The 12,427-nt window shown below is 41.4% G+C and overlaps 1 protein-coding gene across 1 annotated transcript in view; it reads left to right on the forward strand.

The window, feature by feature from the left end:
* Positions 1-1,554: 1,554 nt before the first annotated feature.
* Positions 1,555-12,427, forward strand: part of GABRA1 (gamma-aminobutyric acid type A receptor subunit alpha1) — a 185,187-nt gene continuing 174,314 nt past the window's right edge. Inside the window, exons 1-2 of the mRNA XM_089663299.1 lie at positions 1,555-1,873; positions 3,535-3,623. Coding sequence (XP_089519425.1) covers positions 3,550-3,623 — 74 coding nt within the window. The 5' untranslated portion in view covers positions 1,555-1,873; positions 3,535-3,549. The remainder of the gene's footprint in view (positions 1,874-3,534; positions 3,624-12,427) is intronic.

Raw genomic sequence — 12,427 nt, forward strand, 5'->3', positions numbered from 1 at the left:
GTGCTGCTTTCTGAGCTCTGCTTTACAGGGACTGCAAGAGTCTGATACCAGGTCTAATTCAGGTACTTACATTTGCTTGTGCAACATATTAATAAAAAAAATATATTTAATTAGCATTAATGATTGTGGAGCTGCTGATTTATGTCTTTTATGTATGCCTGGAGTTAAGCTTGAAGGTGAAACACTGTCATATGAAATATTGATAATTTTTATGTATTTATGTGCAGCATCCAATTATGGGTGAAGCCCAATTTCACTAATTCGCATGGAGCGTGGTTTGACTTATGTACTATGGTGTCCGTTTATGAACCAGCGGTAAATGATCGCTGCTCAGTTCTCCGGCATTCTCGGAGAACACAGTTCTCCTGTGAATGCCGTTTATGAAGCAGTTCTCTGAACGAAGGGAGAACGGTCTCCAAACGCTGGAGAATGGTCTCCAAACGCTGGAAAACGGCTGATTTTACTATAATCTTGCGAGATTACAGTAAAAGACCAGTTTACTAAACAGAGGTAAATTATCTCTGCTTAGTTTGCGGTCCCTTCCTATTCTCCAGCTCTGGGCTGGAGAATCTGGAGGGAGAACACAGATCTTCAGTGAACGGCTGAACATGTTCTCCACTGATCTCCTGAGAGTCATAAACTGTGAATGACCTGAGAATAGCTGCGATCCTCTGAATCGCAGCTATTCTCTGTGTCATAAACGGACACCTATATATGATTTGGGACTTGATTTGGCATCCACTAAGATGTATTAGAGGAAATGAATGTGAACTTCAGAAGGGATAGGAAGTGCTGTTCATAACACACAATACAATTCCTTTAATTCATACAAAAGTTAAATGGTGCTAGCAGGGGCGGACTGACCATTTGAAAACTTGGGCACTGCCCGAGGGACCTAGGTCAGTAGGGGGCCCCATGAGATGCCCCTGGTACCTTTTTCATAGGCTTTTTTGAGTTTTGGCAAGGACGCAGGGGCCCCATGATCCCCTATTGCCCGGGGGCCCCATGAGTTGTCAGTCCGCCCCTGGGTGCTAGATTCACTAGTTATTGGATCAGGGAACACCATTTATGCAATAGAAGCAAAAGGGAGCCCAGAATCATCTTTTTTTTATTGGTTTAACAAACTGTTATTCAGTTGGAGTCTACATGGACTTTGAACTATACATGGCCACTTGAACATCCAACAGTTCCAAGAAGATTTTCACGGCGCTGAACGATGATTCTGCCCACTCTAAAGCATCAAGGAAGCAGTTCATTAAAAATGAGTCCTGTCAAACAGATCAAATGGTCAAATGCCCAGTCCTTAAATAATCCCCCACCACCACCTCCCCCCAGCCAATAAAGCACGCTGCAGACTGTCAAAGGATTTGATCCCCCCCATCCAGCGCAAAGGATTAAAGGACGACAGCAGCACAAGTTAAATCATGTTGCCTATAAAAATGGGCGTATCGGTCTATAGATGAGAGATTGGTACCACCTTCCATTCTAAAATAAATTCTCCCTGGCATGAAGTCACAGCTTATTTCACATCCGGTTTACCCCGGGACTGTCTTGAAATTAAAAAAAAAAAGAGAATAAAAAAAAAGCATTGTTGTAGCCGTGATCTCCAAACTAGGAAGGAATTTAAGAGGGGGGGGGGGAGGTTTGATTCTCAAGGAGGGAGCTAGCGATGCGCTTGTGATTGCTTCTGCTGCTGGATGAGTGAGAGGCAGGGCCGTGCAGAACTCCCAGCCTCAGCCACTCTCTGCTTTCCCTGGCTCTCTCCAAGTCACTTTCACAAGACTGGATTTTACAAGCGACCACCTCTCTTTCTCCCACTCCTGATTTTTTTTTTCCTTCCTCTCCCTCTTTCCGAGCATCAATCGTATCCTAGGTAAGGGCTCTGCCGTTTCTTAAATGTCACCACTTAGCAGCCTATATCGCCTGATGTACATTTTGTCCATTTTTCCTCTCTAACATGCAACACTGAAGCTGTGACCATTTTCTCTCTCACTTTGGAAATCCGCAGCGATCGATGGCAGGTTTAGAAGATCAGTTGTGTTGTGTTTTGTTTTTAGGGACAGGCTGAACAGCTCTGCAGGACTTAAAGGGTGGAGAACAAAAAGAAGGAAAAAAAGGTTTTCATTGGGAAGTTAATGTGAGGTTTTGCTCATCTACAAGTCTAAATGACTTAGTCGATTGATAGAAGCTGTGCATTTTTTTTTGTGTGTGTGTCTGTAATTCTTCTAAGAGACAGAGAATCTGTTTTATACTGGACATAAAAAAACAAAAACAAAACAAATCAGACAGTAGTAATATTGAAGGCATTGGATGATAATGAGATTTAAGGTAAGCTTGTACTGGCTGAAATGGTGATATTTAATTTCTAAGAATGACAAAATTCCAGGAAGACAAGGGATAGTTTAGCAGAGCAGCAGATGTGTGTATTTCAGTGCATGCTACAAGGAGATAGTCAGATTGTGCATGCTTTTCATTGCCTATGTACACCATTCATCTACATCTTGCAGCGTTACATGATTAAACCTCATGCACGTTTATCACCGAGAACCTTCAGCATGTGCGATCACAATGGAGGCTGCATGTGTTCATTCCCATTTTATTCTCCCCGTCTGGTTTATCCCAGTGTTTACATGAGAGTGATGCAAACTGTGTTTCTATTGATTTCAATTGCACAAGGGATGTGGGGAATGACCATATGTGTGCTGGTTTATTTTATTCTAAAGCCAAAAGGCACAGCATGCTACTAGCACCCTTCATATAAATGGTTGAAAGTAGCATGAATGGGACTTGCTTCTAGCTGCTGTGCTCAAGGCTACAGACACTCTGTGCCAACAGAACTTTCAGATAGATCACAATGGCAATGGTGTTAGTAGATCTAGAAACTTAGTGCTGGTGGAGTTTGTGATTGGATAGAAGAGGGATAATTGACAACATAGGTAACACAAAGAATACAAAAACAGATCTACCGCAGGCTTAGGAGTTGCTAACACATCTGGGGCACTGTGTGTGTGTGTTGTTTTTAATTTTCCTGATACATTATTTTTTAATCCTAAAGAGGTCATGTGTCAGAGCATGAAACTCCCATGTAACAGATGGGGTATTAAAATAATGAGATTAAACAGCAGCCCTGAGAATCACTTGGAGTTTGACATGAGAGATCTGCTGTTTGAAAAGCTTCTACTAACAAGCATGGAAATGCATTCCTAAAACCGCATTGAGGCAAAGTTCTTCTATGATGTCTTTCAAGAATATAGATAGCTGACTCATTTCATCACCAATTATAGCTGAGTTTGTTCAGAAAAGCTGACACATTTTTTTTTTTTTTTGGCTGTCAATACCATGAACAATACCCACATAGGTTTATGTTTATTCACCTTACATACAAGGACTGGAGCCCTGCAGCAACATAAATTGTAGAACTTCACTAGTCATTGTGGTCAGCAAAACATATTTTGTATAATTCTACATTTCATTTTATAGTCAACACAGGAAAAAAAAAGTTTGTCTTTTAACTGTACTTATGTTATCCTCTAGATTCAAGGAATTGCAATGAGGAGGAAAACCATCTTGTTTGATTGTCTTTGGGCCTGGACAGTTATTTTAAACACATTAACAGAAATAAGGTGAGTAGAATTTACTAACATGACATATTGCCTGTTACGAGCTACTTGCAGAGGGATGTACGTGCTTTTTTCCTGACTTGCCTATGTACCAATACCACGGTGACCCTTTTCCTAGGAAAGATCAACTTAATGAACCAGTTTGATTCTTAACCCATTATTTTTCCTTTCCATTATGACCTGTCCTGAACTTAAATGCATTATGTATGTGAATAATGAAGTGCATGTGGTTAGGAAGTCTATTAACACAAATTAATGACTTGGAAACTGATATGTAACCCAGGCCATGTTAATTGACCATAGATAAAACAAACATTGTGCCTGTTTTATTCATACAATCAAAAATGCTAAAAAAAAAATTCAATTATTTAAAGAAAATGAAAATATTGTTAGCTTTAAATATGTTTTAAATAAATGAATGCAGTGTCAGCCAGAAATCTTTATTTGATAGGGAATTAAAATGAAATGTAGGATAGGGGAGCTGTGGCCTATAGACAGTGTGTGTGTGTGTGTGTGTGTGTGTGTGTGTGTGTGGGGGGGGGGTTAAGGTTCTAGAGTGCCCTATGTGCCATCTGTGTTTACTAAAAATCATTTTGGGTGTGAATTTAAACTTTTTGAAGTAGAAGCAGAAGTACTGCTGTGTAATGCTGTAACATTAAGGGTGAGAGTTTGTAGCAATAAGCAAGGGGCCTGCAAATCAACAAGGTGTCAGCAATAGCAGTGTGAAAATGGAGTTTGAATTTAATCTGTTCATTCCTCGAGGCAAAAAAATCATGAGCATTATCACTGCCAGAGGGTCTGGAGCATATATTATTTAGCAGATGTTTGCCTGTCAGTCAAAAAAAAAAAAAGCAGGGTTATTAAAATGTGTACAACTTATGGCAACAGGAATAGAATAAGTACACATAAATAATTTACAGAATAGCTTTTATTTGCTCCATCGTTTAAGATGGCCATAAACGATCGCAGAGCAAAAAGAGCAACATTTGCTGTTTCCCATAACAACAAGCCAGCTTTTAGCAGCTTATTGTATTGAACTAATGAAAGCTGACTTCTCATTGGGTGCTGTAAGTTACCGTACTGTACAACATTGTCGTTTTGATCACATTGCTATATCATACATTAAAACTTTAGCTTATGTAAAGGACATTACTCTTGCTGGTAGGACAGCTCTTGACAACATTAATTAAAACAAAAAAGTGTCACCTTTAATATTTTTTCTTTTTTTTGTTTACAATTATTTGGCTGTGCTGTCATGATAGTTTGTAGCTGGTTACTTTTTATGATTAGGAACTAGTTATGTGTATATGAATGAATTTTGCGTTGCTGGTCTGTCTGCCGATCTGTCTGTCGATCTGTCTATCTATCTATCTATGCAACAGCCACATGACTTTAGATGATCAGCCAATGTTAAACATTTATGCCTAAGCCTTATGGAAAGCAAAAAATACACGCCAATATGATGATGACCTGTAGATGGAGTCAGTGCACAGTGTTTTAGGGTGAGGATACAGAATACTGTTTATACACATTTTCATTAAACAGTGACTATGGTAGACAAATAACATATGAATCTTCAGCAATACTATGCGGATCTGTACTTATACCTTATCAAACTGACTTTTTTTTATTTCAGCAGTTTTGATTTCTAGACTTTTTTAATAGTTTGTGTTAGTAAGCTTATGAACTAATTAAGGCTTAGAGAATACGACAAAGAGTAATAAGTAAAGTGCAGTAATGCCTCGCAAGCCAATCAGCAATCACCTCTCCTTGTCCTGTAAAGTAAAATCTGATTGGCAGGTAAAGGTTACTGCACTTTTCAGGTCACATTCATTATGCTCTGTTAATATATCACCATGTATTGATATATATGTACAAATAATGTTTGTTCTGCATTCATATTAATAAATAAAAATCCTATGTGCTAATAGCACTTGAGGAGGTCTAAAATATATACAATGTAAATATTTTGCAGCCAAGAAATGGCATCTTTTCTGTATCTTGACAATTCATGAAAGAAGAATATTAACTGTGGTACAATTCAATTTGTCTCCAAATAAATTCATCGCTATTTGATCAGGGAATACAGCTTAAATTCTGAAGCCAAGAACCCTATTAAGGCTATAATTATTGCTTATCACAAATTTTCAGCTCATGTTGTTTCTCATCCATCATTTTCTATCTGTGAGTGCTTTCCCTGCCCATGCAGGCTGCATCTCCTATTCATTCAGACCACAGCCACTAAGGTGTTTTTGTAACTGACATTCACCTTAATCTTGATGCCCTTCTGGTCTCCTTGGGAATTATGCGTACATCAGTTTGCAGCCAGACAATAAGTGTTTATAAAGTGCTACTTCTGTAGAATAATTGTAATCCAGAAATCCATGAGAAAAAAATAAAACAACATAAATATTCATAAAGCGTATCTAGAAAAATGCAATGGGGTATACAAGTTTATAAAGCTTTTTTTTGTTACCTAGATTGTTATATTATGATAACAAGCTGATACAATAGCCAACAGATTTTTAATGATATTTCTGATATTTCTTGTTTACTGCAGAACACGTGTTAAGGTGTGTTGCATTAACATGCACTTTAGACACGTCACATTTAGAAGAGTCTATTTCAGATGACTTGAATGGTAAAATGCAGGTCAGCGCACTGAAAAAGGCCACTAGCATGACTTTCTTCTAATGCACTGCAATTAAATGTATTGGTGTGAATAGACTCTTCTGCAAACAAATATTTTCCCATGTTTGTGTATTTGTGTGCAATGTAACCTGAAAAAAAAATATAAAGACATCACATCTGGTGTAAATGAGCCTTTTTATATCTGTACATTTGTGTTTACATGTATACATACATACAGTATACATATACATTTAGAATATTTCAGACAGTATATGAGGGTATAGGTAGGGCTGCATGTACCGTAGTGGCACTAGTGGGAAAGTGCCTAGGACAGCATCAACAAGCCTCAACATGTTCAAACATAACAAAAAAGTTTTTCATTATGTTGATTTCTTCTACCCACCTCTGGAGATGTGTGGCTAAATTCAGCAAAACAAAGGAAGAGGAAGGATGCCTGGGGAATATTGAGATGAGCTGGAAACTTCACTTGCTCAGGAAATCTAAAAAGAAAACTCCCCATTTTCTTGTTTGGTTGTCTAAAAAAGCTCTGCATAATAAACACACAGCATGATGTCTCCAACACACCATTCTAGTAGAAACCTTTAGCAAAACAATAACATGAATGGGGCAGAGCTTGCACAAAGGGACCTTAGCATTTAGATCAGGGTTCTCCAAACTTTATAAAGGAAGGACCAGTTTACTGTCCTTCAGACTTTAGGGGGGCAGGACTGTGGCCAATGGGAGAAGAAAATGTTCTGGCATCAGTGGGAGTAAACAATGCCTCATCATTGGTATTAATGGGAAATATAGTGCCCCATTACTGGTATCAAGGGAGGAATAGTTTCCATTGTCGGTGTCAGTGGGAGGAATAGTGTCCCATTGTTGGCATCAGTGGGAGGAATAGTGCTCCATCATTGGTGTCAGTGGGAGGAATAGTGCTCCATCATTGGTGTCAGTGGGAGGAATAGTGCCCCATCATTGGTGTCAGCGGGAGGAATAGTGCTCCATCATTGGTGTCAGCGGGAGGAATAGTGCTCCATCATTGGTGTCAGTGGGAGGAATAGTGCTCCATCATTGGTATCAGTGGGAGGAATAGTGCCCCATCATTGGTGTCAGTAGGAGGAATAGTGCTCTATCATTGTTTTCAGTGGGAGGCATAATGCCCTATTATTGGTGTCAGTGGAAGGAATAGTGCCCCATCACTGGTGTCAGTTGGAGGAATAGTGCCCTATCATTAGTGTTAGAAGGAGGAATAGTGCCCTATCATTGGTGTTAGTGGGAGAAATAATGCCCCATTATTGGTGTCAGTGGAAGGAAGTGTGCCCCATTGTTGGCATCAGTGGCTGGAACTATGCACCACTGTTGCTGATGGTGGGGGCAATAATGCCCCAAGGGTCGGATAAAAGCAAGCAAAGGGCCACATTTGGCCCCGGGCTGCAGTTTGGAGACCACTGGTTTAGATCATGATATAAAAAAAATTGCTGTGGCTGCAGGATGTGCAGTACAAGTGTCATTAGGCACCAATTGTGGGGTGGAGAGATTTAACTGTTCCTGCTTCCTTTTTATTGCTTTTAGGGTGGAGACTTTCAGTGGATCCAGCTTTAGCTTTTACTTCTTTTAGGGTGGAGATTTTCAGTTGGTCCTGTTTAGTGGCTACCTAGACTGGACGTAAGCTAAAGCCTAACTTTTTAGTTCCATTTTTTTTAATCAGCACAGAGGCTGCTCTTATAGTTGCAAGATGTTGTCCCCCCCCCCCCCCCCCATACCGCTGTAGCAGTAATCTACCAATGGTGCAGGGGTTAACATGAGCCACTGGACCTGTCATAGGCAAGAGTGCTGACTTAATCTGCCCTTTCCTCCCTTCCTCCATTCAAAACATCCACCAGCACAAGAGACACTTCTCAAGTACCAACCCTTGTGCTGATTAAAAAAAAAATCAAAATAACTAAAGTTTAAGGCATCATTGATGTTTTTTTTAATCCCCTAGAAATCTTCTCCTGGCAGTAGCGTCTTGGCCAAACAAATTCCTTACTCTTGTAAAAGTGTAATACGTTTATACATGTTTACATGCGTCAAGCATTCATATGGCTGAATAAATAATTTATTACGCTCATTGAAATAAGTTAAACACTCAATCACTATAGGCACCTAGTGTTTAGGCGCCTTTAAATGCAGTTATGTGTGTTTACACGCATTTAAGCGTATCAATACATTTTTTCTGAAAGATCGCTGCTGCTCTAGGATGCACTGGCAATGTTTTTTTTTCTGCCACAAAACACTGCCAAAAGCTTATGTGTGCATCGTCGTAGGATAACATGCAGAGACAGTGAAAGAAAAACGTACAATGTGCATGAGGCCTAAAACATCCACAAGGTTACACTGAGACAAAAGCTTGTACATCCAAAAGGACTAAAGCAGGGTATGCATAGACCGACTTTTGGGGCAGGAATCGACCGACTTTTGGTCCATGTCTACTGCTGATTGTTCAATAGAAGCCAGTCTAATGGCTCATGCTGGAAAACCAGCATTTGATCAGTGCTTTCAGCCAATGGCTGCTGCGCTGATCACTGTATTCTGAATGGGGGGGGGGGTGCTGTCAGAATACAGTAGCTCAGCTGGAGAGATCTTTGCATCACACATTGTTTGTGTTGATGCAGGGATCTGTCAGGTTTTTTTTTCACTCAGCCTGCTGGCCCCTAGTTTGTTATATCCCAGTGATGTCAAGTAGCAGCAAGATTGCCATTAGTCCTTCATGCTTTGCCTAATTATGGGCAGCACAGTGGCTAAATTGTTAGCACTTCTGCCTGGCAGTACTAGGGTCATTGGTTTGAATCCCAGCCACGGCACCACCTGCCTGGAGTTTGCATGTTCTCCCTGTGCCTGCGTGAGTTTCCTCCAGGTACTCCGGTTTCCTCCCACAATCTAAAGACATGCTGGTAGGTTAATTGGATCCTGTCTAAATTGGCCCTAGTATGTGTATGTATGAATGTAAGTTAGGGACCTTAGATTGTATGCCCCTTGAGGGTTAGGAACTGATGTGAATGTACAATATATATATGTAAAGTGCTGTGTAAAATGACGCTGCTATATAAGTACCTTAAATAAATACATAAAAATTAGCATTAACAAATGTGGGATGCTACTCTAATTTCTGCTTGACTCCATTTGGACTGGAAATTAATTAGCTGTTCACTGTTTGACACAACTTCCGTGTTTTAGATCTACCATATCTCTTTGTACACATTGAACTGTTTAACATAAATGGGAGTACCACTATTGCTCTTGCACAGGGGCTATTTGGTGAATATGTTCATTACTGCCCCCAAAGTATGCACAGACCAACAAACTTTTTCTTTAAAATTATTGCCATTAGTTCTATTTCAAAATGAAAGATGCAAAATTAGAGTAGAAATTTAAGCCTTGTTAACCTCTTGCCAACCGCGCATAGCCGAATGACGGCTTCACCGCGGCTGGCCAGTTCTGAGTGGACGTCATATGACGTCCTCCCAGAAAGCGCTCTCCTGCGCGCCCCAGGGGGCGCGCACCCGGCGATCTCCGTGATCGCTGTGTCCTACGGACACAGCTGATCACGTGATGTGGTGAAAGGCCGATCCCACCGGCCTTTTACCACGTGATCAGCGGTGTCCAATGACACGCTGATCACAGGGAAATGCAAGTGCCGGTTCCCGGCTGCACTTTCCTCACGCTGTCAGATCGTGAGGAAAGTACTGCCGAGAACCGGCAGTTGTCAGAGCGGGGATCGGCACCGATCATCAGGGCACTGATGATCAGTGCCCTGATGATCGGTGCCCAGCAGTGACACCCGCAAGTTCCGCCCAGCAGTGCGCCCACTAGCCCCGCCCACCCATTCCCAGCAGTGCCCCCAGCAGTGCCCCCACCTGTGCCCAGCAGTGCACCCACCTGTGCCACTCTGCAGTGCCACCTACCTGTGCCCAGAAGTGCCACCTACATGTGCCCAGCAGTGCCACCCACCTGTGCCCACCCACCTGTGCCCACCAGTGCCACCCACCAGTGCCCACCCACCAGTGCTGCCCACCAGTGCCACCCACCAGTGCAGCCCAGCAGTGCTGCCAGTCAGTGCCACCAGTCAGTGCCCAGGGGTTGTGCCAGCCAGTGCCGCCAGTCAGTGCCCAGAAGTGATGCCAGTCAGTGCCGTCTATCAGTACCCATCATCAGTGTCACCTATCAGTGCCGCCTATCAGTGCTGCATATCAGTGCCGCCTATCCGTGACCCCTAATTAGTGCTGTCTATCAGTGCCGCCTATCCGTGCCACCTCATTAGTACTGCCTATCAGTGCCCTTTAGTGCTGCCTATCAGTGCCCATCAGTGCCGCCTATCAGTGCCCATCAGTGCCGCCTCATCAACGCAAATCAGTGAAGGAGAAAAAATACCTGTTTGAAAAATTTTATAAAAGAAACAAATAAACTTTTTTTTTTTCAAATTTTTTACACTTTTTTTAATTTATAGCGCAAAAAGTAAAGCGCCCAGTGGCGATTAAATACCACCAAAAGAAAGCTCTATTTGTGAGAAAAAAATGATCAAAATTTCATATGGGTACATTGTTGCATGACCGCGCAATTGTCAATCAAAGTGCGGCAGCGCTGAAAGCTGAAAATTGGCCTGGTAAGGAAGGGGGTATAAGTGCCTGGTAGGCAAGTGGTTAAAGTGACATTATACCCCCATTTTTTAACACTTTCTACTAAGTGTAACATATTATATGCTGCTTCTGCATTTTTGAAAAGTTGCTATTCAGGCAATTTTACTTGGTCTCTGATCGCATGCCCCACATTCTAGTTTATGGGTGGCTCCTTGGTTTCAGAGTGCAACAGAGTCTTGCTGAAGCCACCCTTTGATGCGCTTGCCAGGGAGAGGAATACAAGCTTGCACGATGACTCTGCCTGTGCCCACACACACAGGCAACCCGAGTAGACAACACACGGGAGACATGCCTTCTGTTCTTCCTTAAAGGGAAGTTATTGGCAGCAGCTCCCAAGGCAGCCTCTGGAGTTTCTGTCAACTATTGCTTTGGAGGAGGTGTGCCTTGAGTGTGTTGTCTTCTTGAACTGCCTGTGCATGTTGGTGCAGGAAACATCCTTACATTGGCCACTTGTAATGTGCTCCTTTAAATTGATTATTAATCATTAACCACTTCAAGTTCAGACACTTTCACCCCCTTCCTGTCCAGGCCAATTTTAAGCTTTCAGTGCTATCACACTTTAAATGACAATTGCGCAGTCATGCAACACTGTACTCATATGCATTTTTAGCATTTTTTTGAGACAAATAAAGCTTTATTTTGGTGGTACTTATTCACCACTGGGATTTTTATTTTTTTTTGCTATATAAATGAAAAAGTCCAAAAAATTTTTAAAAAAGTGTTTTTCTTATAAAATTTTGCAAATAAATATTTCATCCTAAATCTTGGCCAAAATGTATTTATTCAGTTATCTTTTTAGTAAAAAAAAAAAAATAACCCAAATTAGTTTATAACCAAAAATTATGCATTTTTACACTTTTACTTTATTTTTTTATACTATTTGTGTTTTTTTTTTTTACATACTGTCACCCTAGCAGTACTGTGTCACTATGGTGACACTGTACTACTTCTGCGGGGTGATGAAGATTTTTTTTTTTTACACTGATCGCTTTTACAGCTTTTATCGGTGTAAAAACAATAATTTCTCTTTCTCTCTGGCTGCATTCTTGCAGCCATTGAGAAATACTGTGTAAGATGTGATTGGTCTCAGCTTGTCACATGGTACAAGGCTGTTGTGAATAGCCTTGCACCATGTGACCTCTGTGATCATTCACAGATTTCACACGTAGTAAGCATCTTGCTTACTACTCTGCTTGTGATCACTGATTGGCCAATCAGTGATCACATGATCGGTACCTTGCACAGAGGTCCCGTACAATGATCGGAAGGCACAGCGGGCATCGGATCGCGGTGCTGCGCGCTCTCAGGGAGCTCGCACAGTCCAAAATGGAGGGCGCCGTTTATGAACGGCATACGACATACACATTAAAATGGTTTTCTAATTTTTATCGTTGGTCAGTGAACATTATATGATGGGTGCAGATATTTCTTGGCCAGGGGCGAACTGAGAAACTCTTGGGGCACCTGGGCAATAGGGGATCATGGGGCCCCTGTGTC

Source organism: Staurois parvus, unplaced genomic scaffold (assembly GCF_062004578.1).
Source record: "Staurois parvus isolate SC_StPar_1 unplaced genomic scaffold, SC_StPar_1.0 ptg000006l, whole genome shotgun sequence".
In the NCBI taxonomy this organism is placed as follows: domain Eukaryota; kingdom Metazoa; phylum Chordata; class Amphibia; order Anura; family Ranidae; genus Staurois; species Staurois parvus.